General features: G+C 41.9%; 1 protein-coding gene, 1 long non-coding RNA gene and 1 pseudogene across 4 annotated transcripts in view; 1 reads left to right on the top strand and 2 right to left on the bottom strand.

Annotated features, from left to right (window-relative positions):
• RCOR3 (REST corepressor 3) overlaps positions 1 to 3,232 on the bottom strand; it is a 50,252-nt gene extending 47,020 nt beyond the window's left edge. The window contains exons 1-2 of one of the 3 annotated variants that reach the window (XM_036844261.1): positions 2,823 to 3,232; positions 2,377 to 2,433 (exon numbers count right to left, since the gene is read on the bottom strand). In XM_036844261.1, coding sequence (XP_036700156.1) covers positions 2,377 to 2,433; positions 2,823 to 2,988 — 223 coding nt within the window. In that variant the 5' untranslated portion in view covers positions 2,989 to 3,232. Of the gene's footprint in view, positions 1 to 2,376; positions 2,434 to 2,819 lie in introns of all 3 variants that reach the window. The other 2 variants (XM_036844252.1, XM_036844243.1) reach the window with 2 other exon arrangements.
• LOC118890901 lies at positions 2,890 to 21,460 on the top strand. The gene is made up of 4 exons (XR_005018850.1): positions 2,890 to 3,011; positions 12,585 to 12,765; positions 20,211 to 20,503; positions 20,944 to 21,460. It is a non-coding gene; the product is annotated as an uncharacterized LOC118890901 (long non-coding RNA).
• LOC118890892 lies at positions 13,057 to 14,610 on the bottom strand (annotated as a pseudogene).
• Positions 21,461 to 27,819: the final 6,359 nt, after the last annotated feature.

Here is a 27,819-nt window from a genome sequence, read left to right on the forward strand (position 1 = left end):
ACACTTTTATATGCACTGGGAAAACTATAATTCGTGTAACTTGCTTTAGTGTGACATTTGCTTTATTGCAATGGTCTAGAATTAAACCTGCAATTATCTCTGAGGCATACCTGTAGATGAATTTAAAGAATATCATATTTGTCCTTATTCTAATAAAAAGTATCAACTATAGTCTGAGTAAATTATTGAGAATATAACTTTAAAAATTGTAATATTTGTGATTTTTCCCTCAAATATTCTACTTAGACAAAATATGATAATGTAAATTGGATAATACAAATAGTGGCCATGTGAAACCACATAAAAAGTATTCTGTACTTTCAATGAATTACTTTTCAAACTTTGAAATTTGTTCTAGTATTTGCTTGCTTGAAATTTTTTCCAAAAGTTGCTACAGTGATCAGGCCATGGCATGCATAAATTTGGTCTAGCATGAAGTCTGGGTCTTAAATACAACATCCTTAATCAACTTGTGTATAGTTGTCTATGAAATATAAACCTATCTAATGGGGCAAAAAGATAGGTATGCTTATTATGCTGCTGAGTTCTAATTTGGAAATAAGTTTATTCCAGAAAAAGCAGTATACCAATGAAAGCCCCAAATCAGAAAGGAATAAATGTATGCAGAATCATTCTTCACAATTATGAAATTTAATCTTCACTGAGTAACTCCCATTTGCCCACTCACACAACCTTGGCAAGAATTCCCCGAAGTATTTTTATTTCCATTTTACAGCTAGAGAAACTGAGGTTTAGGGAGGGCCAGTGACTTGCTCAGGGTACAAAAATAAGAGATGAGTGATTAATTCAGTCTGTCTTAAGCCAGAGCAAGCACTTTCCAAATGTCAAGCTAAAACCTGAGGCAGAGCACTGTAATGTGAAAGTGCCATTCACCTACTAGCTACATTAATAAAGAAAATTAGTTTCACAACATTTAAAATTATTTGAAGCCCTCCAGCACACACAGTGATAGCTTTTGAATAAAATGTATCAAAGCCATGTCATTTAGAAGGCAGCTTTTGAATAAAATGTATCAAAGCCATGTCATTTAGAAGGCAACTCTGATCTAGTGAGCACTTTTGTATCATTGTTTTTACCTGTTGAAAAATAGCCTGCACTGACAATCCTTTTAACTCACATTATTTTACCCTCTCCCTTGGGACAAGAAAAGCTGTCTAAACCCTAAAAATCTTTAAATGGTTGGTAAATATCACTTTGCATTGCAGTAATGGGCAGGAGAGGAATGAAAATACCCATCGAGACCCTATAATCAAATAAACATGCTATTTCCCCCCAAGAAATACAAGTAACCCCTATTAATATCTAATATAGAATTCAAGAGTCTGACAGAGACACAACATTACTATAAGCGGGCAATGGGCAAAAACTAAGTACAAGAAGCGGGGGTGTGGGGTGGGGAAGCCCCTTCGAAGTCTGCCCAAAGCCTGAACTGAAGAGGGTCTGTGGTGGGCTGGGGGGAGAAGGAAACACGCTCCACTCCGAGAGGCTCCAACAAGGGCGCCTCCATATGCGGAACTCTCGCCCAATCCCCGTCCAGGCTGAAATCCCGTGACCGCCAGAGAGCCTGTTTGGAGAAAAGTAGACAGGGAGCCCGCAAGCTGGGTTGGCAGAGGACGCTGGAACCTGGCTGCTAGGGGAGAAAATGTCTCCTTGGCAGCTGCAGTCACTGTCCTGTGGTCTGACTTCCCAGGGCTGGCTCTGGAGCGAGGTGTGCCTCTGGCTTCTCCCCACCCTCTTCCCCCAATCCCATTCGCTCCGCGGCTCCTACACTCCGCAAAGCTGTCGCCACCAAAGCTACACCACCTAGCCAAAAAGAAAGAAAAAAGAAAATCCCGTGTGTGCGCGGGTCGGGCAGGGCTCGCCCTCGGCTTCGGCCGGTGACAGCAGCCCGGGGATCACCGCCCTGGCAGAGCGCGGGCCTCCGCTCCCGGGGGCCGGTGGTGTGGCAACTGACATTTGCATGGTTCTTCCACACACAGCCCGCACACCCTCTCCTCCAGCTCTCGGCCCCGCAGCCGCTCCACCCCCGGCCTCCGACCCCTGAATCCGCCGAGGGGCCGTCTTCCTCCGTTCACCCCGGGCTCAAGCGGTAGAAAGGTGATGCCACTAGCGGGCAAGTGGCCTCCAAAGGAACCATGTTAACCTTGCAATGCACACATCTGCCCACACGCCCTGTGTCACAGCCCTGCCAAGCGTGACAGCCTCCCCGCCAAACATGCCTGCCCATCCCAGCCCCGCATCTCCTCCCAACCGCACACCCGGACCCCAACCCCACCCGCCCGCCCTCTACCCCTTCCACCCTAAACCAATCCCAGAAAAGGGGAGACAGGATTTTGCTTAAGCAAACAGATCTACCTGGATCAAATTCAGGGATCCGAGCTTGGTATTCAGCTCCGACTCTCATCCCAACATCTGCAAAGCAAGGTCAAAACAGAAAAAAAGAGAAAGGCGTGGGGGCAGAAAAAGAAAGAAAAAAGGAAGAGACACTTAATAAAATATGAAAATTGCTGAAGGGAGGAAAGAAGCGGCGGGTGGATGGGAAGATATTAACTCCGGGCACTCCGGGAGATGGCAGCGGATGGGGGCGGGGAGCTGGGGGGGGGGCGAGGGCGGAGGATTGGGCGAGGGCGGAGGGACGGGGTCGTGGCGGGTGCTGCTGCACTGCACCGGGAGTTCGAGGCTACCGCAGCGCCCGGGCTCCGAGGGGAGAGAGGGCGGGAGCGCGGCGAGGGGAGGGGGCTGGGGGAGAGGAGGAGGGAGGGGGGCAGGCGGGCTGGCTGGGAGGAGTTCGAGGCTACCACCGTGCTCGTCGTCGCTGCTGCAGCCGCTCTCGGGCTCCGAGAAGTGCAGCCCGCCGTTGGTGGACGAGGCGCCGCTGCCACCGCCGCCCGCCGGGCTCTTGGCGCTGCCGTTGGCCGATCGGTTCTTCCCCAGTAACTCGGGCCCTTTCTCCATCATGCCGGGCATGGTAGAAGAGGGGAGGGGGAAAGGTGAGGAGAAGAGGTAGGCGTCAGGGTGAAGGGGGAGATGGCTTACGAGCGCGGGCGGGAGGGAGAGGAGGAGGAGGAGGAGACGGCGGTGGCGGCGGAGGAGGAGGAGGGTGTTAATATGGAGCCGCCATAACCGCCCCGGTCCGGCAGTAGCGCAGTCGCCTCACAACAACCCGCCCCGGCCCCGCCTCTCTCCCCTCCTCCTCCTCCGCCCGCCGGCCGCCCCGCGCAGTCCCCGGCGTCCCTCTCGGCCGCGCCGAGCTCTACGGCGCCGCCGGTATCACTCCGCCCCGCAGGGAGGTTCCGGCCTCCGGGCGGGGGAGGGCAGGAGGGGCGCCGGGGAAGAGGGGGAGGGGAGGGGAAGTCCCGCTCGCCGACGGACCGGGCAACCCCAACCGAGCGCTAATAAAATCGCCGCAGAGGCGCGGCCGCCTCTCGGGCTTCCTTTCTAGGGGGCGCTCCGGAGCGCGGGCGGAGGCGCACGCGAGGCATCCGGACTCTTTGCCCTCTCTGGGCGGAAGGAACGCTGCCGGCCTGAGAAAGGGCCCGGTGCGACCCTAGGCGCCCGAGTTCTGGGTGCGGCCCCCCTTTTTTCTAGAGGGTTGCGCGGCGAGATGTCAGGGCAGACCTCGGCGGGAGCGCGGCCCTCTTGAGATGCTGCGGAGGACCGGCTGCCCAGTTTCAGGGCTTCTCCAACAGCGTCGAGCTAGGGTCGCGCGCTTGCCCGCGGTGGAGTCTGGCGGAGTAACAGGGAGGTCTTCGGTCCCGAGGCCCAGGTGGCCGGAGAAGTAGGCTCGGTCCCAACCATCCAGACGCTGCAGTTCTGTTTCTGATCCTCAGAACTGGGGCCTGATTCCCTGGAGAGACTGAGGCTTCCGAGATGAGTTCCCAGTGCCGAGCAATACAGCTGTATATTGCTGAAAGGTGGTTGTTTTTGTTGGGTTTTTTTGGTAACCTTTTTCCTCCGTTTTCCTTCTCTTACTTTTTTTTTTTTTTTGTCTTTGCTATTTAATTAGGGGAGTGGGTGCTGTCAGTTGTGAAATAAAATTAGGACAGGGTCCTTGCCCAGTTGGCGCTTTCTCAGTGCGCTGACCTGCGGTCGAGCCTTGGAGCAGAACTCTGGAGAGGGCGGAGGCCCGGAGTGGAGGTGAGGCCAGAGCTGCAGTCTGGCAGAGTTTCCAGCCTGGCAGGCGATGCGCTCTGTAATGCTTTCCTGAATTTCATTAGGCAGGAGTAGGAACTGCATTTTTCGTTCACCAGATTTGAGGACGTCTGCTCTGCGCCAGGCTGCCTGGCATTGGGGGCTACTTAGGATTTTCTTCCTTTTTTTATTTTTTTGGGGTTTTTGTTTTTTTTAATTTTGCTCACCAGTAAGTAGAAGTGAGAACTTGTTGTGAACATCTAGTATGCAGATGTATGCAGAGTGGTATTTGAGGTCCACAGTAAGATATTCTTCAAACACTTAAAAATAAAGATTGTCCTGGAAGATTTCTATAGTAGGTCAATGCAGAATGGATCAAACCAAAAATAAGCCTCTCTGGCCAGAAAATAGTTCACTGAAAGAAACAACATCCCTAAAGCAGAATGTCTAAATCAGGAATTGAGCCAAGAAAAGCCTGGGAAGTAAGTATTCGACAGCGTCTCAGTCTAAAGGGGAAGGTCTCCTGAGCAGGTACAAAACCTATCTGGTTTTGGTAGTGGAGGTAATTTCGTCTCTATCAAAACCTGATATGATGCCATTAAATATTTGAATCATAAAACTAAACCTTTTATTCCTTTTCTTACCAAATACAGTTCTGAATATTATTTTAATTCCCATATAATTTTTCTACAAGGAGAGAATGTCTTCGCCGAATGAAATGAATAGTCGTTTCCCTTGACAGTTACATTTTTCATTGTGAATTAACACATTGGTATTTTGGTTTTCATACACAAGTTCTAATGATCATGATTCAGCATCTGTGGTCATGTAACACAAAGGCCAGACCCTGAACTGAGTGAATTCACAAAGATAAATGTCACTCTGAGGCTGCTTGGCCAGCCAGCTTTCTGACACCCCAACTTTGCAACACCTTCCAGCCACTTTTCTGCAGAAAGGAATTTTTGTATATAGATCAGGACCAAAACATTGTGAAGGTTTGGGGACTTCTGTAACTTCTATTTATTAGTAAAACCCTTAAAGTGAGAAGATTTCACGGTTTTCTTGAGTACAGCAAAGAAGGCAGAGCAGGGAAGACTGCATTCTACTCGGATGAAGAAGGGGTCTTGGGGTATGGCATTTTAAAAAAAGGAAGGGAAGCAAGTTTCTGTTTTGCCCCTGAAGAAAAGGGTTCTGAAGAATAATAATAGGCCTCAAAATGGTATCCCAACAGTGAACAAGGACAGTATAGAAAGAGAAAAGTTCTAAGAAAATTTGGGGGATGTCTATAAGGGGTTAGAGGAAGAAAAGAATCTGGACAAGGAAGAAGCAAGCATTAAAAAGGGTTAATAAACAATGTCTGGGTTAATAATGTCTAAGGATGCAGAGTCATGAGAGGGGTTTAAGAAAAGTCCTTTGGATTTGTTAACTAGAAGGATGTTGATTATTTTGTTTGGCTGCTTTTTTACTGTATTAAAATTTTTTAACATTATTTTCATTATATTATAAGTTTGGAACAGACAGTACATTTTCATAGTTACAAAATCAAAATGTATAAGAATTTATAATTCACTATTGTGCTAGACCTCCCAGCGACTGTAAAAAGGCAAGGTAAAAATATATAAGGATTAGAAAGAAATACATAAACCTGTTATTTGGAGAAAGGGTGATAGTCTCTATAAAATTATAATAATTTATAAACCATTTAGTATTAATAATGAATTTAGCAAATCGATACAGTCAGTATGTAAAGATCAGTTATATTTTATGTACCAGCACTAAACAATTAGAAAATGAATTTTTTAAAAAGTGATACCATATACGAATGCACCAAAACTATTGAATACCTAGTGTATTCATTTCCTGTGGCAACTGTAGCAAATTACCACAAACTTGGTAGCTTAAAATGAATTCATCTTCTCACAGTTCTAGAAACCGAAAGTCTGAAATCAAGGTGTCAGCAGGGCCACGCTCCCTCCAGAGGCTTTAGGGGAGAATCTGCTCCTTGCCTTTTCCAGTTTCTCGTGTCTGCTGGCCTTCCTTGGCTTGAGGCCACAATCACTCCAACCTCTGCCTCCATCTTCACATTGCCTTCTCCTCTGTGTGTGTCTTGAATTTCCCTTTTTCTTTATTATGTAAAGACACTACTGGCATTTACGGCCCATCTATATAGTCCAGGATTATCTCCTGTCTCAAGATCCTTAATCATATCTGTAAAGATGCTTTTTCCAAATAAGAAAACATTTTACAGTTTCTGGGGATTAAGATCTAATGTCTTTGGGGCACCATCCCACCCACTGCACCTAGGAATAAATTTTAATGAAAGAGGTACAAGAACTCTGTACTGAAAATTGTGTTATTGAGAGAAATCAGAGAAGACCCAAGTAGCTGGACAGATATTCTATGCTCATGGATCAGAAGACTTAATATTGTAAAAGTGTCAGTTCTCCCAAATGATCTGTAGGTTCAGTCTAATCCCTACTAGAATCCCAGCAGATTTTGTGTGTGTGTCTGTGTGTGTCTGTGTAAATTGACAAGCTGACCCTAAAATGTATATGGAAAGTCAGAAAATCAAGAACAGCCAAGATAATCTGGAAGAACAAAGTTGGGGGATTTATACTACCAGATGTTAGAAAGTAGACCAATGGACCTGAATAGGGTTCCCAAACAGATGCTTATGTGAACATTTTACTTATGCAAAAGTTCTAAATAGATTGTGGACCTAAATGTAAAAGATAAAATAATAGTGCCTCTAGAAAACACTTATGAATATATATAGCAGCCTATACATGCTTAGAGGATGGGGTGTCAGACTCTGAGATGAAAGGGAGACTTTATCTCTTGTGTGTTCTGTTCACGGTTGGACTCTTTTGCCATGTGTATGTATTACTGTTTCGAGGAAATAAATGTTTAAAGAATCAATAGACAAAACACAGGTAAATATAGTTAAAAAACAATATTAAGACAATGTAACAAAGTAAACAAAGTAATGTTACAGTTATTAGAAGCTGGGAAGTAGAATGGAAGAGGAAAGATGGAAAGGCGTTAGGGGTTTTATCCTCATTTTACAAAAGGAAAAAAATTTAAGCATGGTGATGATTGTGGGCTACACCTTGATTCGCCAACTACAATAGGCACACAGGAAGGACCTCCACAGAGGTCCTGTTTTATTCATTTCCAGGTTCATAATGAGTGTCTTTATGACACCACTTTTGCTGAAGAGTTTATTGATTTGCTCTTTGGTTCTCCTTTATTTTTACTTTAGAAGTGCCTGTCTTAGAATAAGTTTAACTCCAAGACAGAGTCAGGCAGCATGGCCAGGAGACTACCCACCACTAAGCCACTCATGTTGGACCAAGTCTGGTGGGGACAGTCCAAACATGTTTTCAACAGGAAGAAGGAGCTGTGTGTTTTTGTATTTGTTTTGTTTTTTAGAGCCACTGATCCCCAGGTGGGGTGGGGGGAAATCATACCTTAAGAGCTGCAAGGAACTTTAGAGGTCTTATAACCCACTTTCTCTTCACCCCCTGGAATATTTACCATTTCTGAAGCTCGTCTTACAGCCTCCATTTAAACAGATACAGAGATAGGTAACTGCATCACAAAGTAGATCATTTCATTTTTTTAAAGATGTCTAGGTCTTAGAAAATATCTTTTTTTTTTTTGGCACCCAAAGTTCAACTACATATAAGAAAAACCCCAAATAACAGTGTCTTAAACAAAATGAAAATTTATTTCTTTTCATGTAAAAGATATCCAGAAGTTGAAAATCCTCGGCTGAAATGACAACTGCCATGAAAGTGTCAGGCACCCAGGCTCCTTCTCTCCTACCCCTCCTCCATTCCTGGAGTGTCACTTTTGCCCTTATGATCCAAAGTGGCTGCTAGAGGGCAGTCATCACGATCACACTCCTCACAGCAGGATAGAGGAAGAAATGCAGGAGGGCACACCCCTTCTCTTTAAGGAGATTTTCTGGAAGTACCATATACCATTTATGCTGATATATCAATGTTCAGAACTTAGTCACATGGCCCACTAACCTCAAAGGAGGCTGGGAAATGTCAAAGTGCTCTGCTAAGAATCAGGGCTCTGTAGCTAAGGATGAAGGGAAAAATGAGTACTGAAAGGCAGCTAGCAAGCTCTGTCACATGGGTCCTTTAAATATTTGAAAACAGCAATCATGTCCCACTTCAGCTTCTCTTTTAGGGTAAACATCATCATTCTCTGACAAATCTACAGATACTGTTTTCAGACCCTTCACCTTTTCAACTGTCCTATTAACGTGCTCTAGTTTGTGTTGAATACTTAGAATAAGCCACCCCCCACGACAGTGTGAGATCTAATTGGTACAAAATCAATTGGAAATATTTTGACCCCTTTTCTTTGCACCATATTTTTATTAAGCCATCCTAAAATTAGCTTTCTTGGCAACAACTGCACATGGTTACTAAATCTGGAATCAACTGCATCCTCCAGGCTTTTACATTTGTTAGTGTTTTGCCTGGTCTCTCCCCACTTATACTCCAGTAGATTTTTTATTTTCCTTCCCCCCCCTCCCCTCCCTCCTCAGTAAATGAGTTTAAATGTATTGCCATTTAATTTCACCTGGCTTGTTTTAGCTTACCTGAAACTTTTGAGAACTTTTTGAATTCTGACTTTCTTACCCAACATACTAAATGACTTGGCTGTGGGCATTTCTACCTGTGATAAATGAAATTTACCTTTAAGGTCAGGAACAGTGTCTTAATTTATATTCTCAGCATTGGGTACAATGCCTATGCATAGTAGATGTTTGTTTAAGGAATGAATTATGCAGTTAGACATAAAGAGCATTTTCTGGAAGAATTGTTTTTTTAAGTTCTGGAATTGTTTATGAAAGGAGACTGTGAAATCTCCCTGTCTTTAAAAATAATATAGACTTTTATCTGGGAGAATTATATTTAAATGTGTATACAGTCTTTTAAAAGTAGGCAGGTGATTTAAACAATTTTCTAAACTTCTAAATCATACAAATATGATTTTATAATGATTTGTTTGGCTAAATTTTTTTAAAAAAGAAAGAAAAAGACTAGACAGTGAAAAGTTTAAAGTTACATTTTAATTCTGCCCCTGATACAGAATATACCAACTCATTCATTTCTTTCCCTTGGCTTCACAAATCATAAAAGAAAATTCACAAATCAACTTTTCTTGCTTAAAAAAGGTGTTTGCAAGAATATTCATTAGGGACTTCCCTGGTGGTGCAGTGGTTAAGAATCCACCTGCCAATGCAGGGGACATGGGTTCTAGCCCTGGTCTGGGAAGATCCCACGTGCCGCAAAGCAACTAAGCACGCGAGCCACAACTACTGAGCCCACGTGCCACAACTATGAAAGCCCACGCGCCTACAGCCCATGCTCTGCAACAAGAGAAGCTACTGCAACGAACGAAGAGTAGCCCCTGCTCGCCGCAACTAGAGAAAGCCCACGCGCAGCAATGAAGACCCAACGCAGCCAAAAACAAAACAAAACAAAACAAAACGAATATTCATTAAAATCAGTCTGTAGGGAACTATAGAATCCAAATTGTGAGGTAATCTGAAGATCCAGGGATAAGATTAGATGCGTCAACCTCTGAAACGGATACAAACTAACATTAAATTGACTTGTGAAAGTGACTTGAAAATGTTTCAGAAACATGCTGCTCATGAGATTAGGGGCTCCTAAAATAAATTCTGGGAGATTGGAGATAGTAATCTAAATATAATGTATAGAATAATCTATAAATTTGGCACTTAGACATTGACAAAAACACAGTCATTGGCACATAGTAAATATTCAGAAGTTTATTATTATTATTATTATTATTAAATATAGAGATTAGAAGTAAAATCAAAGCTTCTCCAGAACTGACCAAGGAGATGGCACCCCAATATATACAATGGTCCCTTATTTGGATAGAAATATTCCTAGAGATAACAATACAAAGAAAGAGGTTCCCTAAAGAATCTTAATTTATTAGGATATAAACAGGATTTTTAAAAAGTAACTGTTAAAAAGTCCCCCTTTCCCTCTGGATACAGGGTTTCTTAGCTACATCTTGATCTAATTCCATTACTTTCGGTTATCAGAGTAATGCGGTTCTATTTAACATAGGCCAAATTTGTGGGGTTTGCAGTGGGTATGGGACCCTCCCCCCGTCATCCCCCAGCCCTTTGAAGTGGGTCCAGGGAAGAAGAAGAATGGAGGCAGATTGTCTTCTTACTTCACTATTCTTAGTGTGGTAACCTTCACTCTGTCATTACTGCTGCTTCTCTAACACTCGCTGGTTATGGCAGTTCCAAATTCTGGGGGTGTTTTTGTTGGTCTTCAAAAGGCCTTTACCGGGGTAGGGGGCTGGTGGGGGGGGGGTTGGGATGTACTGGGAGATTGGGATTGACATATATACACTAATATGTATAAAATAGATAACTAATAAGAACCTGCTGTTTAAAAAATAAATAAAATTCAAAAATAAAAAATAAAATAAATCCCCCTCCCCCCAAAAAAAGGCCTTTACCTCCTCCACTGTCCCTCAGCCCTTACTGTGGGCTGACTCACCCCACAGGTCTTACTGCTGTAACCCTCACCTGGTGGGCAGCCCTCTTAAATGGAGTACTGAAAACATGGTAAATATAAAATTCATAATAATGGGAGTTATTAATTGAGACAGTTATTAGAAATTATTACTTCTCATTACTTCTGAGCCATGAATTGCATTTTGAAACTAAAGTGTTTTAATTATAAGATATTTAAGCCTCTGTGAAGCATCCAACATTTTATAGTTTGAGATGTAATGATAATGGGTAGGATGAATTAAATTGTGAAGAAAAATCCTACCTTTGTTTCCAACATTTAATTTTATATATGATTTAAGCTAAGAATACTGCAAGGAGATGGATTATAAACAATGAATATATGCCAGTGTGAAAACCAGGACTTAATACTATTAATAAATACCATTGTATTAGAACTTGAGAAAACTTCTCAAAGAAAAAGCAACAGGAAACAGTCAATTTTAGGGACCTCAGCATATAAAATAAAGGCTTGTTGCTATTAAGTCTCTGTCTCTTTCTGCCCCAGACCCCACCCCTAATTTCTCATCTCTCAGCTCTATTTTCTGTTTACCTTCATTCTTTATTACTGCAAGCAGCCACTCCCAGACAGGAACTTCCTTTAAGTTCATTAAATAGCAAGGAATGCAGGAGAAACATGGTATTTTTCTAGACCAGTGGCTTTCAAACCTTTTGTTACCCACTGCAATACACATTATATTGTCAACCCAATACAGACATATAAATGTGTATCAATCAGCTATTTCTTTGTAATAAAGCAGCCAGAACATCTTAGGGATATACAAGAGCAAGCGTTTCTTTCACTCAGTTGTGTGTTGGTTAGGGTCAGCTGATCTATGCTGGACTCAGCTGGGTGTCACGGCTGATCTTGGCAGGGCTTGCTCATGGGTCTGTGGGTTGGTGGGTGGTTAGCTGATATAAACTGATCCTGGCTGGTGGGGTCTAGCTTGGGTGGTTCTGCCCCATGCGTCTCTCATCCTATTATTGATTCTCGTGGACTAGCCTGAGCATATTTTTCTTATGGAAATGGCGGAGGTGCAAAATAGTAAGCCCAGTTGCACAAATATTCTTCAAACCTTTGATCATGTCACATCTAACATTCCACTGGCTAAAGCAAGTCAATGGCAAGCCCTAAGTCCAGGACAGAAAAGTATAATCACGGAGATAAGGGGAATGAATATTTTTAAACAATAACCTATCAAAAATATATAAATATAACTGAATCAAAAGTTCCATAAAACAATTCTTAGGAAGTAGTTTGGGTCAAGAGCTGTAGTTTGAAAAACAGTTTTCCAGAGGGATGTTGATTCAAACATACGTGATCTATGTCTTAGAAGTGTAATCTGAACACGTAACTGAGTTAATTCTGACAATTCTCTCTCCAGCCTCACTTGACCGGGGTAGGATGTTGGTGTGGGGATATAGTGAGATTTGCATTATTGTCACTCCAGTCAGTATTACTCCATGTGTAGTCCACAAACAAGCTAGTCCACTGATGGGTGCCGGTCCACAAACTGTTCATTACTAGACTGTAACCATAGTGAGGTAAGGTGCCAGAATATAAACGAACACACTGTTTATTTCATTGAGAAAGTCTTACTTAAAAAAAAAAAAAAAAGCTGAATGAAACTGCGTGCTTATTGGTGTAGTTGCTTTACACTTTGATGAAACTTCCTTATCTCAATCTCTGATCAGTAACAGACAGTTCACAGACCAGCATTACCCAAGGAAGACCCAGAATCTTCTAAACAGGAATCTCCATGAAATAGTTATCTTGTGTATCTGAGACAAAGAAGGGATATTTTGGAAAAGTAGATTCTTAAGCATTTCATAAATATTGTAGGGGAAGAAACCAGTAATGAGAAAGGAGCTGAAGAAACAAGAGCAGAGAGAGATTAACTGATGGAGCAAGACTTTGAAGAATGAAGGAGCAACAAGGACAAGGTGGCTGGATTGGTCTTGACCAAGAGGCAGTACACTTCATCCTCTGAGACTAGAGAAAGCTAAAAAAGAGATACTTGGAGGTAAGTCTGTACGAGAGGGTGCTGGACATTTGGGGTACTTCATACCTGAAGGTGTCATTCTTGTCTATGAATTAAGGGTCAAGGTCATCTGCTGAGATGGCATCTTGTTACTGCCATTTTGGAATTGGGATTTGAATTAAACTCAATTGATTTAAAATCCTAGTAAGGATTTTGTTCCACTTTATTCTATTTATAAACATTCATTTTCCTCTTTAACCTAAAGGTTTTTTTTTTTTCTCACAACCTATGCATTTTAAATAAATTTCTTTTTTTTTTTTTCACATCAGAAACTGCTTTTTATACATTTTGTACAAGGACCACTTTGGAACCGAGCATGTTTCCTCCAGTTGGTTTTAATGGATGGCAATACCACATCACATGCTACACTAGCTCAGGATGAGAATTTTCTAATAAACTTTTTCTGATACTAAAGCTGCTTCCTTTCATATCACCCAAAGATCCACCCCAATCTGAAGGAAGAGAAGGGCTGGATGAGCCCTAAGTTTCTTGGGGGAAATCCAAGTTGATATGTCCCCTCTTTGCAAGGAGATGGGGCAGGGAGAGCGAGTTCTAGCCCCCAAAGAAAGGACTAACAATCAGTAAACATGCTGCTCCATCCTTCTTATGAGGCCCGCCTGCCCTTGAAAGGGAAGTATACGCTTAACCCACAGGTGTTCTGCAACATGGCGGTGGCTCACGCCATTTCTTGCAGCAGAGCGCGCTGGGATCCTCCCAGCTCCTCCGCCCGCGCCTTACCACCAGCGGTAGTGGGCCCGCGCGCGGTTAGCCTTGGCCACCCTGTGCGTGTCGTGTTTTCTATTTATCACAGGGCCCCGCTTGTGAAAAGCCTCCAGCAGTTCCCGAGACAGCTCCTCCGGCATCAGCATCCGCCGGAGCTTCTTCTCCCTACACGCAGTAACCATCCACTTCATGGCCAGGAAGTGGCGACGCTGGTCGGCTAGCGGCACAGGGACCTGATAGAAACGGCCACCCTTGAGCATGGGTACCAGCCCAATCACAGTCTCACAGTTTTTCAGTGCTTGGTGGAAGATGGTGTAAGGGTTGCGTTCAGTGGTTGCCTGTTCTTCTGCAGAAGCAGCGTGGTACTTCTCAAACTGCTTCCTTTTCACAGCTTCCGGAGTCTACGTCATGAGGGATCTGGCCAGTATTCTGTTTCCTCCTTTCATCATCATGTTGGTGAATTTGCTGATCACCGGGTCTTCAAACACAGAGCTTGTTTTCGTCGCAGAAGCAGCTTTGATACCCCGAGTCTTCCTGAGCTCCCGCTCATACTTTTCCTCCTCAGTCAGCTCAGCCGAGGGCTTGCGGTAATATTCCTTGTCAATCTGGGGGTCCTGGTATTCAGGACCATAGCGGCTCCACCTCACCTGGGTCAGCCCTGGAAGCCGCAGGACAACACTCCGCACGCCCAGCAGAAAGCCCGACCACCCTCGTGCAGCCTTCACCGCGGCGGCAGCCATCTTGGCTGGCCAATAAATTTCTTTTCCTCAATATTTTGTTATGAGAATTATCAAACATACAGAAATGTAGAAAGAATTATACAGGGAGAATTAATTTACCTACCACCTGGATTCTACAATTTATTTTTATGTTATGTCAATTTCTGTTTGAGGCCAATTTGGAAATGGAATGGTTATTATTTTGTTTACCGAAGTTAGTAAATACTAGTGAAGACTTTGGGAAGGGAATCATTTCTAATTCAACAGGTCAAGTATGAATGTTCTTGGCTTCTGTTTTGATCAGGGTTCTTCAGAGAAGATGGATCCATCTATCATCTATCTATCTATCTATCTATCTATCTATCTATCTATCTATCTATCTATCTATCTATCTATCTATTTATCCATCTAGCTATCGTATGTATATTGGCTCCTGTGATTATGGAGGCTGGAAAGTCCCAAGATCTGCAGGGTGAGTTGGCAAGCTGGAGACCCAGGCGGGCAGATGGTGTAGTTCTAGTCCAAAGAGCCTATGATTCAGCTCAAGTCTGAAGGCAGGAAAAATGCTGATGTCCCAGTTCAAAGCCCATCAGACAGTAGGAATTCTCTCACTTGGAAGAGGTTCAGCGTTTTTGTTCTATTCAGGTCTTCAACTGATTGGATGAGACCCACCCACATTGGGGAGAACAATCTGCTCTACTCAGGCTAAGGATTTAAGTGTTAATCTCATCCAAAAACACCTTCACAGAAACACCCAAAATAATGTTTGACCAAGTATCTGGGCACCCTGTGGACCGGTCAAGTTGACACATGAAATTAACCGTCACAGCCTCTTTATGCTATGTATACTTAGGAGAACAGTATTCATCCCCAACCTACCTCTCAGGTTGCCCCTTCCCCACCCTCCCAGAGGAAAAATCATTGTAACACTCTTGTTTCTGGAAGATATGGCATATTTACTTTGTAAGTTTTGTGAACCCACCACTGAATATCCTTAGGGGTTTAACACCTCACTGTGAATAATACTATTTTAAACAAGTCTTATGTAATTGTATATTTTTTTTCTCTACAAACACATATAAAACGATTTCCAATTTCTGTGGAATGGAATAAAATATAAATATACATGCAATTATTTTAACCAACCAAATGTTTTAAATTTTTAACTATTATAAAGCAAAATCTGTGTTTTAAGGTGTTACACTGTTAGGTTTTCAGACTAACTCAGTCTTCATATTTTTCTTCCTACTTATTAATAAACCAGAAATGGCTTTCCTGGTTCTTAAACTTTTTTCTACTTTTTCACAATTTCTTAGTTTGAAGGAGCATGTAAGTCACAAACTACATTCAGTGAATCTAGAGGCTTTAAAATTCATTCCTTCATTATTCCACGAACATTTGTCCATCATAATTTTGAGCTATTTGGAACACAAAGATGAAAAATGCATAGTCCATGACCTTAAGGGGCTCATAATCTTGAATTGTAATCTTGCCCCTCACCCTCCACTTGGGGTTTGTCTGCTGGCTCCATGGTGAAGAACACTGTGGAAACCCACCATAGTGCTCATGTTTATGCAACCCAGAAGTAGTGGGGCTCACACCCTTGGGGGGACCTTTGAGCAATGGGGGATGGGATTTGACTGAAGAATATTACCCCCCTTTTATCCCTAATTGATTGTCCTGAGATGCATTTCAGGGGACTCCTTGGTAGTCCCACTGGATCCCACAGCCAGTCACCCATAGTGACGGCCAACTTGATGACGCATCGTTGCATCAGTTTTCCATCTTCCCTGCCTCTATCCCCCATCCCTTGCTCCTGCTCCCTAGTTCACATTCCTCAATAAAGAACTAGACTTCAGGGCTTCCCTGGTGGTGCAGTGGTTAAGAATCCGCCTGCCATTGCAGGAGACACGGGTTTATGCCCTGTTCCGGGAAGATCACACATGCTGTGGAGCAACTAAGCCCGTGTGCCACAACTGCTGAGCCTGCACTCTAGAACCCGCAAGCCACAACTACTGAGCCCACGTGCTGCAACTACTGAAGCCCGCACGCCTTGAGCCCGTGCTCCACAGCAAGAGAAGCCACTGCAGTGAGAAGCCCGCGCACCGCAACGAAGAGTAGCCCCCACTTGCTGCAACTAGAGAAAGCCTGCATGTAGCAACGAAGACCCAACGCAATGAAAATAAATAAATAATATAAATAAAGAAATAGAAAAAAAAAAAGAATGTAGACTTCAGCCTTTGTTTCAGGCTCTGCTTTCTGAGGAAGTAGGCTAAGATTCTACCTTTCTTCTTTTCAGCCTCTTTCTTTAATTCTTTCCCCTGAAAATCCTACCAACCTTTTGGTAAACCAAGGAGGGGCACGACTCCCTGGATTCATCCTTCTTGCCTCATTTGTACAATTCTATAAATTTCCGTCATTCGATCTGAAGTTGTGCCCTGTGGTTTTAGAGGCTGGTCAGGGATGCTAAGTCCCACAGATTTTTTTCTGACATGTAGCAGTGGGGAGATTTGACACACCTGCTCTCATAGTGGGTCCAAGACAGATGTAGGACTTCTGGGTTGGGTCCTCTCTTTGATGTACCTATCGGTGTAAATTGCAGAACTGTTGCTCTACTACTGTACCTGATGACACAAACGTGAAAACACCATTGCGCAGGCAGCTTCTAAAATGGTTCCTGGTGATCTGTGCTCCAGATACTCACTCCATTGTATATTCCCTTCCCCTTGGGTGTGAGTGGAACCCAGTGACTTGACTCTAATAAGTAGAATAGAGCAAACATGATGGGCTGTCGCTACTGAGATTAGGTTATAAAAGACTGACTCCCATCCTGTTCACACTTTCCCTTTGGGTCTTCCCACTTGTCTCTCTGATGAAGCCAGCTGCCATGTTGTGAGATACCCTGTAGGGAAGACCACATGGTAAGAAACTGAGGGAAACCAACGGCCAATAGTCAGCAAAGAACTGAGACCTTCAGCCCAACAGCTCGTGACAAACTAAATCCTGCCAACAATCATGTGAGTGAGCTTGGAAGCACATTCTTCCTCAGCTCATCCTTGCGATTACTACAGCCTCGGGCAACACCTTAACAGCAGCCCTGTGAGAGATCCTGACCCAGAGGACCCAGCTAACCCATGCTCTGATTCCTGACCCGTGTGAACTGTGAGATAGTACATGTTATATTAAATAATATATTGCTTAAAACAAACATTAATTCTCTGGAACGGTTAAATCTAAAGCCTTAAAGAAGAAGGGCATGTTTGGGACTTGAGATAGACTACATGAGATTTGAAGTGGGCTGCCTTCCACAGCCCACCCATCTTGGAATCAATTAGTTATTTTAAATTGTAGAATATTTAGTTCCTTTTATACTTTCTCTTTGGGCCTTCAGATTATATGGGAGCTGTCAGGATTCCTATCTTAGTTAAAGAGACCACGAAAATGATGGTTTTAAGTAGTTTCTTTCAAAAAGAAGACTCATCCTATTTTTATGGTTGTGTGACCACCTCTTCCTCTCTTTATTTTTTTATTTATTTACTCATGTAATATTTTGGCTGCGTTGGGTCTTCGTTGATGCATGTAGGCTTTCTCTAGTTGCGGTGAGTAGGGGCTACTCTTCCTTGCGGTGTGCGGGCTTCTCATTGCGGTGGCTTCTCTTGTTGCGGAGCACAGGCTCTAGGTGTGTGGGCTTCAGTAGTTGTGGCACGCAGCCTCAGTAGTTGTGGTACATGGGCTTAGCTGCTCCACGGCATGTGGGATCTACCCGGACCAGAGCTCGAATCTGTGTCCCCTGCCTTGGCAGGCGGATTCTTAACCATTGTGCCACCAGGGAAACCCACCTCTTCCTCTCTTTAAAGCATTCATTCATTTATTCAGCAAATGTTAATTGAGAACCTACTACAGTGTGCACCACTTCCTCTGCCTGAGGTTGGGGTTACAAGGATCAACTGGACCTGGTCTTATTTTTAAATTACTATTATTGGAGTAAAATTGCTTTACAATGTTGTGTTAGCTTCTGCTGTACAATGAAGTGAATCAACTACATGTATACCTATATCCCCTCCCTCTTGGACCTCCCTCCCACCCCCCGATCCCACCCATCTAGGTCGTCACAGAGCACCGAGCACAGAGCACCGTTGCTACATGCAGGCTTTTCCCTGTGCTATATGGTAGGTTCCCACTAACTATCTATTTTACACATGGTAGTGTATTTATGTCAAACCTAGTCTCCAAATTTGTCCCACCCACCCCTTTCCCCCCAGGTCCACATGTCCATTCCCTACGTCTACATCTCTATTCCTGCCCTACAGATAGGTTCATCTATAGCATTTTTCTAAATTCCACATATACACGTTAATATACGATATTTGTTTTTCTCTTTCTGACTTACTTCACTCTGTATGACAGACTCTAGGTCCATCCACATCTCCACAAATGACCCAGTTTTGTTCCTTTGCATGGCTGAGTAATATTCCATTGCATATATATACCACATCTTCTTTATCCATTCATCTATCGTTGGACATTTAGGTTGTTTCCATGTCCTGGCTATTGTAAATAGTCCTGCAATGAACATTGGGGTACATGTGTCCTTTTGAATTATGGTTTTCTCAGGGTATATGCCCAGGAGTGGGATTGCTGGGTCATATGGTAGTTCTATTTTTAGTTTTTTAAGGAACCTCCATACTGTTCTCCATAGTGGCTGTATCAATTTACATTCCCACCAACAGTGCAAAAGGGTTCACTTTTCTCCACACCCTCTCCAGCATTTATTGTTTGTAGATTTTTTGATGATGGCCATTCTGACCGGTGTGAGGTGTAACCTCATTGTAGTTTTGATTTGCATTTCTCTAATAATTAGTGATGTTGAGCATCTTTTCATGTGCCTCTTGGCCATCTGTATGTCTTCTTTGGTGAAATGTCTATTTAGGTCTTCTGCCCATTTTTTAATTGGGTTGTGTGTTTTTTTGATATTGAGCTGCATGAGCTGTTTGTATATTTTGGAAATTAATCCTTTGTCCGTTGCTTCATTTGCAAATATTTTCTTCCATTCTGAGGGTTGTCTTTTCATCTTATTTATGGTTTCCTTTGCTGTGCAAAAGCTTTTAAGTTTCATTAGGTCCCATTTGTTTAGTTTTGTTTTTATTTTCATTACTCTAGGATGTGGGTCAAAAAAGATCTTGCTGTGGTTTATGTCAAAGAGTGTTTTTCCTGTCCGGTCTTACATTAGGTCTTTAATCCATTTGGAGTTTATTTTTGTGCATGGTGTTAGGGAGTGTTCTAATTTCATTCTTTTACATGTAGCTGTCCAGTTTTCCCAGCACCACTTATTGAAGAGGCTGTCTTTTCTCCATTGTATGTTCTTGCCTCCTTTGTTATAAATTAGGTGACCATATGTGTGTGGGTTTATCTCTGGGCTTTCTATCCGGTACCATTGATCTATATTTCTGTTTTTGTGCCAGTACCATACTGTCTTGATTACTGTAGCTTTGTAGTATAGTCTGAAGTCAGGGAGCCTGATTCCTCCAACTCTGTTTTTCTTTCTCAAGATTGCTTTGTAGACCTGGTCTCTAGAGATGGAGTCTGCAAGTGCACAAGACCGTTAAATACAGGGGTGAGGGCCACACTAGGATGAGCTTCAGTAGCTATGGAAACATGGAGGGGGGATCCTATAAGACTTTCTGTAGGACATGATTTCTGAATTGAGTCCTGAAGAACAAGCAGTAGACAGCCAGATGGGGTACATAGAAGGGAGTCTCGGGCAAGAGAGGAACAGCATGTGCAAAGGCCCGGAACCTCCATCTTTGGGTTATTCTAGTCCATCTTTTCTGTGTTTTTAATGTCTCTCTTTCCATTTGGCCCCTTTTCCATGTCTTATAAACATGTTAATGTTTCTTATATTCAAAAGCAATGCAAAAAATAATCCCTCCCTCAACACTGTGGCCTCCTCAGGCTACTGTTCTATCTTCCTCTTTCTCAATGTAGGCATGCTCCTTGAAAGAATATAGGACCTACCTCAAGTCCCTTACCTCCCATTCCATCTTTAACCTGAGGACACAGGAGACCTTCATGGGAAAGAGGGGAGGGTTACAAGGAAAAGAACAAATGGTAATTCTGGAAGGTGAAGGATAATGGGAAGACAAGAATTCACCCTGTATGTGTTCAAATGAAAGTTCTGAGAACTTTGGTAATGAACAAAGAAGAAAGACTTTTGAATAACTTTCCAGATGTGTTCCAGGCAATTGTGATAAAGAAAGGGGATTTTGTTGAAGTTTTAAGTAAGTATTTCTCCTTGGGGATTTTCTTCAGAGGGTATAGTAAAGATTTGAGTTTCTATTTTAATTACTTCAGGTTGCTGGATTTGTGATTCTTTTAATGCTGGGACTGAACCGCACATCTGCCTTGTATTATGTGGATTACATTTCACTTTTAAGCAAGTAAATGCAATATCGGTTTTTAAAAAATTTTTTAGTGTTTCATATACTATGATATTTTAAGGTACCAGAAGATCAGTATTTTTTGTTGGAATAAAACCATTATTCTAAAAATTTCTGAAATTTGAATCATTACATATTAAACTGGATTACAATTTCTAATCAAACTGTTTCACTTGTTTAGATAAAATTCTTCACTGTCTCCATAATTCTTAAGAGGAAGAATTAATGACAATTGAAAGGAAAATCTCCTATTGGAAGAATAATACTTATTTGTGTTCCAGGAACTTCTGAACAAATAGGATATGAAAATGCCAGTATTGAAATTAATGCAAGAAACTCTCTGCATGGAATCCCACTATGAAACTAAAGAAGCCAAAAGGGAACTGTAATATCTCTTTTGAAAGAATTAGAAAAACAGCTTGCTGTCAACAAAAAGATCACAACCCATGGAAAAGATAGCTATTAAAAATATGTCATTAAAGTCAACAAGAGAGAGACAGAGAGAGACAGAGACAAAGATCATTTGGAGATGGAGTAAAAAGAAAATATCTGGAGTTAGCTAATAACCAATATGTCCTCTTCCAACTAGTGTAGAATTAGAAAGAGCTTTCTCAGCAACTGGAAAAATGTGCACAAAAATAAGTTCACTATCTAATAAAAACCAATTGGCACTTAAAGAAACATCTTTCTTAAAAAAAAAAGATATCATATTTCATCTTCTATTTTTCATGATTAATTACATTTTCTTTATTTCATGTAGTGTGTATATTCGTTTGTAACACTTCATTTGTTTTACCTGCCAACCACTGATATTGGTAATGATTTATATTTAATGTTTAAATTTTTGTAATTTTTCATTTTACTTAATGTATGATTTTAAAATTTAAACTGCATTAAATACCTAGTCTTACATTTTAATTTATGAATTAAAAAGCTTCAAAACAGAAATACTAGTATGTTAGTTATTATTTGAATCAAGTATCCCAGTTCTGCTATTATTCATGTTCTCTGGTATTGCAATGATTTTTTTAAAGATGCAGTTCTCTCATAAGATCATCTCTGATTCCACCCCAGGGAAACTATGGGTTTTACTCCCCTGAATAGATTGTGCAGATCCGTTGATAATAACCACAATACTTCATTTAAATGATGTATTTATCTGTTTCCCTCTATTGTGTCACAAAATCCTTGAATATTTATAAAACAAGAAGTAATTTTCTTAATTACAATGGGGAAATACTCTTTTCAGGCTTGTTGAGTGTTTGTTTAGTATGGGGAAGGACCTGAAAGCTGCACCAGCTCTGGACATTACAACAAAATTGAGTTGTGGACATTCCCTGGGACAGACTGGGCTTCCCAAAGGTACAGCCAGTCAGCTAGCTCTGCCTTATTTTCCCTTAACTTCAACCACGTCTAAAACTGAGGAGGACCATCTGTGCTATGTAATAAAAAGTTATAGTCTTTATGCCACAATGATAATTTTGAAACTTAATATATTCGAAGTCTATACTTATAAATATAATTTTAAAATGTGTTTAAATCTCATTTAAAAAGGAAAAACTCATTTTGATTATTTTCTTATTATCTAACCTGTTTGGTAAATAGCTTAGTCATGATCAAAATAAGATAATGTAAATGGAAGCAACATGTAAATTGTAAAATGCTGCACAAAAGATTCTAAGAGCCATGGTTAAAGACAGGAAACATCCTCTTCTCTTCCCCAGAGGGAATCATCCTAAATGTGTTAATTTTTCTTAATAAATTTTCATTTCCAACCACACAAACTCTTGATACTGGTTTTTGAAACCCCATTAAATTACAGGCAGAAATATAGCCCTACACTGATCCTTTAGATCAAACTTTTCCTCATACCAGGTTGGACACAATTCCTAGGCCTGCCTCAGGCTGCCCTACGCCTGACTTAGGATTCTAGTTTTTAGAGAGGTAGGGCATTCTTTGCTCATTTGCATTTTCTTCATTGTAGTGTTAGGCTCAAACGTGAAACCTTTCTCTGTAACTTTTCTTTGAAAGCACCAACAAAGTTAGCTTCAAAATTATTTTATTTTTTTAAACATTGTTTCTTATAAAGTGTTTTTTAAATTAATTAATTAATTAATTTTTATTTATTTATTTTTTGGCTGCATTGGGTCTTTGTTGCTGCGAGTAAGCTTTCTCTAGTTGTGGCGAGCAGGGGCTACCCTTTGTTACGGTGCACGGGCTTCCCATTGCAGTGGCTTCTCTTGTTGTGGAGCACAGCTCTAGGCACACAGGTTTCAGTAGTTGCAGCATGCGGGCTCAGTAGTTGCAGCACATGGGCCCTAGAGCACATGGGCTTCAGTAGTTGTGGCACATGGGCTCAGTAGTTGTGGCTCACGGACTCTAGAGTGCAGGCTCAGTAGTTGTGGTGCATCGGCTTAATTGCTCTGCAGCATGTGGGATCTTCCCAGACCAGGGATCAAAGCTGTGTCCTCTGCATTGGCCAGATGCATTCTTAACCACTGCGCCACCAGGGAAGTCCCCAAAATTATTTTAAATATTAGAGACTATTAACCCTTTCATCTCACCACCAAGAAAAATATGGCAAGATTTAACTTTGGGAAAAGCTACATTTCCTTCCTGTGAATGACTGCCTTACTACTCACCAGCAAAAATTATTTCCAGTTCTCAGAAGTCCACTATCTACAGACTTCTAAGTAGCTTCTTTATAGTTGGATCTTAAAGAGGTTATGTTATACTTAGTTACTTCAAAATTCCTTTGCTATAGCAGATGCTACTAAATAGGCATCATTATTGCATGCAATCTTGGAGCATCTCACTTAACAGTGATTTATTCTTAATCCACTCACTCTCACTACACCATCTTTGAGAATAATACCATTTATCTGAATAATGAACAGTTGAAGGGAATAGCATTCATGTGAATAATAACTGAATAAAGAACAGCTGAAGGTGAGTTTTTACTTTTGCATCATGCTAAATATTGGAGAGGGAGTTTAAGCTGATCACTTGAGCTCTATATAAATGACAGAACAATTCAAATACGTATTGATTAAATCCCTTGCTTAAAGTTTTTCTATAATAAATATGGATTGTACTATATACTGTTCATTTAATAGCAAATATTTATTGAATGCTTACTATGTGCCAGGTACTGTGCTTATTGAATAGTATATATCCCTGTTCTTGTGGAGCTTACATTTTAGAAAGGGGAGCCAATGAACAATAAACAAATTAAAAAACATATACAAAACACTATATATAGGGTATATATATTATATATATTATATGTATACATATTAGAATGTATAATATTGTATAGTATATGGTGATGTATTATGTTATATTAGAAGGTGATATATGCTGCAGAAAAAAAATTTTAAGTAGGGTATAAGGGGCATTGAGAGTTCAGGAAGTGAGCAGTTTGCAATTTTAAATAGGATGTTCACTGTGGGTCTAGAGATTTCATTGAATTTGAGAAAATTTGAAGAAGTCAGCCATAAAGATACCAGGGAAAGGGGCTTCCCTGGTGGCTCAGTGGTTGTCTGCCTGCCAATGCAGGGGACACGGGTTCGAGCCCTGGTCCGGGAGGATCCCACGTGCAGCAGAGCAACTAAGCCCGTGTGTCACAACTACTGAGCCTGCGAGCCGCAACTACAGAGCCCTCATGCCACAACTACCGAAGCCTGTGTGCCTAGAGCCTGTGCTCCGCAACAAGAGAAGCCACCACAATGAGAAGCCCCCGCTCACAGCAACTAGAGAAAGCCCGTGGGCAGCAACAGAGACCAAACGCAGACAAAAAAAAAAAAAAATATACCAGGGAAAGAACATTCCTGGTAGAGGAAACAGCCTGTGGAAAGGCCCTAAGATGATCAGAAGCCTGGCATTTTCAAGGCAAAGCAAGGGAGCCAGGATGGTTTTTGAGTGGAGAGTGAGAGGCAGATAATAGGAGAGGAGCTCAAAGAATAGGATGAGGAGCAGTGGTGGCGGTGAAACAAGATCCTAGAGAAATGTGGGTGTTTTTGATAAGGAGTTTGTCCTTTTTACTCTGAGTGAAATGGGGAAGCATTGGAGGGTTTTGATCGGAGGAGTGATGTTATCAGGCTTATGTTCTAAAGGGACCACAGTGGCTTCTATGTTGAGCATAGACTGTAAGGCCTACAGGAAGCTCCTGCAGTGATCCAGGGAAAAGCTGATGGTGGCTCAGACCAGGATGGCAGCAGTGGAGGTGGTAAGAAACCGTTGGATGCTGAATATGTTTTGAAGACAGAGCCAACATGATTGGCTGATGGATTGGTTGGGGGACATGACAGAGGCAGCAGAATCAAAAATAACTCCAAAGTGTTTATCTGAGCAAGTGGAAACATGAAGATATTATCAATTGAGACTGGGGAGGCTAGAGGTGGAGCAGGTTTGGGGAAGAAAATTCAAGAGTTCAGTTTTGTTCTTACTGAGTTTGAGATATGTTAGATATTCAAGTTGAGATGTGGAACAGGCTGTTAGGTGTACAAGTCTGGAGAGATGGCTAGTCTGGGTATATAAAGCTGAGAGGAGGACATGCATGTAATTTGCAGGACTCAATGCAAAATGAAAGGGAGAGCCCCTTGTTAAACAATTACTAAGAATTTTCAAGATCGTGACAACAGAGCATTAACTGAGTGTGGGGTCCTCCTGAGGGGGGCACAGGCTGCACATCCATGGAACTGGCCTTGTTTGGGAGTCATGGGCATATACATGATATTTAAAACCATGAGATTGGATGAGAGCATCAGAGGAATGAACATGATGGCGAAGAGGACCAGACACTGACACCTGGGGCATGCTGGAATGAAGAGAGTCAAGGGAAGAGGAGGAGCCAGCCAAGGAAACTGAGAGGTAGGAGGAAAACAGGGAAGTATCCTGTCATGGAAGCCAAGTAAGAAGATGAGGCGAGGGTAACCGACTGCATCAGATGCTGCTGGGTGATTAAACAATGTAAGAACGGGGAACTGACAACTGGATTTAGCAATTTCTAAACTTTCAGCAACAACACATATTAATTTTTTTATATGAACCTAGGCAAAACTACGGAGGGAGTATTCTGAACCACAAAATTGTAATTATTGAAAACAATTTCTTGATATTACATGGCAACAGACATTGGGCCATATTCCACATTTATAAAAAGTCCCCCGAAGTAGAGCACATTCCTACGGTCACTGTTATATGAGTAAATTCATTTGGTAGACTTTGGGCATATAAAATAATAATACATTTTAAATGAGGTCAGAAGTTTTTCCAATTTGGGGGGGGTGGGGAGAGTAACTTTCTTGGCCGATATCAAGTGCTTATAAGGCCCTGATAACGTGTCTTAAAATAATATTTTATTAAAAATTTTAGATTCCTCAAAAAGAGAAATTGCTTTTGAAATACTAATTACACCCCCTTTCCCAGTTTCTATTGCATTTGTCATCATATTATCTCAAGAAGTGTTGGTAAGAGGCTGTTATGGAAGGTCTTTGAAACAAGAAGAAAAGTCTTCCCAACCTTGAACTTAAAATAAAGTATCAAATCTGCAGGCATACAGGGAGTTGTTCAAGAACAAAGCTTTACCTGTTGCTTGTTCTTATGCATTTTATTGCACTACACGCTAAGACTAAAGAAAAGAAGATTTAACAAGCTTCTGACTTTTGATTAAAACTCTTTTTCAGAGTTTTTCATAAAAACATTTTATGGGACTTCCCTGGTGGTGCAGTGGTTAAGAATCTGCCTGCCGATGCAGGGGACACGGGTTCATGCCCTGGTCCGGGAAAATCCCACATGCTGCAGAGCAACTAAGCCCGTGCGCCACACCTACTGAGCCTGCGCTCTAGAGCCCACGAACCACAACTACTGAAGTCCGCGCGCCTAGAGCCTGTGCTCCGCAACAAGAGAAGCCACCGCAATGAGAAGGCTGCGCACCACAACAAAGAGTAGCCCCCGCTCACCGCAACTAGAGAAAGCCCGCGCGCAGCAGCAAAGACCTAACGCAGCCAAAAAATAAATAAATACATAAATTTAAAAAAATTTATTTTTATAACCCAGAGAGCTAAGTAAGGCTTTTGTTTTGTTTTGCCTTGTTTTGTGTTAATTAGTGTGCCGGTCTTTGAAAATGTTCTTCCCAAAACCTAAAGTTTTGCTGACTGCTTACAGGTTTTGATATATTTCTGTGGTTAACAGGATACCACCCTAGGGGGCACCACAGAAGTGGTAAGTTTGCCCCTAGAAAATAATTCTGTTTTTGCACTGAAAATAGAATTTGCCTTTATCGATAGAAGAAATTCACATTTCAAAAAGCAAAGGAAATTGTGCAAAGGACCTCTACCACATCCAGACCCAAGTTATATATAGTCTATCACCTTCAGTGACATCTTTGCCAATTATCCTGAATCTTCAGGGAAATTCTTCTATATGGACGTTTTAAGCACCATGAGGAATGCATGATTAATTTTTAGAGATAAGCAGTCTAGAATACAAGAACTATAGGTTATACGTCCAAAGTATCTTTTTCTGAAGGTCTGAGACTGTGGTCATTGGGATGAACAAACCTGAGTAAACAGATAAGAGAACTGTTGTTGGAGTGATAGGAGCTCAAGCTGCGTGAGGTGTGCTCAAAGCCCAGGGTGCTAGATGGTGGCCTGGAAATGCGACCCCCAAGCCAGGTAAACCAGGTGCCTGTCATCCTAAAAGAGGCTGTCAGAATTAAATTCACCTCGCTGCTTATCCCTGTTTTCATTAATCAGTGCCTAACTTTCTTGTCCTTGACACAGTCTTAAACATTATCTCCTTCTTCTCCCCAAATCATTTCACTGCATCTTTAGGAACTCCTAGTCCACAAATCAAACAAACTACCATTACTTAAGCTACAGCTAGGAACTTATCTCCAAGTCTTCCCCTAACTAAAACCTGGCTTCCCCCTGGAGATACCTTCCTCCGTGGACATTTCCCGTAGTGGCTATTCTTACAGCCAGCTGTAGAGGAAGACATTTTATCAGCCCATGAATGGGACCTCTGCCTTCTTGTAGGTATTCACAGGTCTCTTCTTCCTTTTCTGATTCTCTTAGCATGCATAACCTGACCCTGCTCAGCACCATCTTTGAGGCTCTACCAGCCCCCCAGAGGGCATGTGTTCTTCTTTTTGT

Source organism: Balaenoptera musculus, chromosome 1 (assembly GCF_009873245.2).
Source record: "Balaenoptera musculus isolate JJ_BM4_2016_0621 chromosome 1, mBalMus1.pri.v3, whole genome shotgun sequence".
NCBI classification, from domain to species: Eukaryota; Metazoa; Chordata; class Mammalia; order Artiodactyla; family Balaenopteridae; genus Balaenoptera; species Balaenoptera musculus.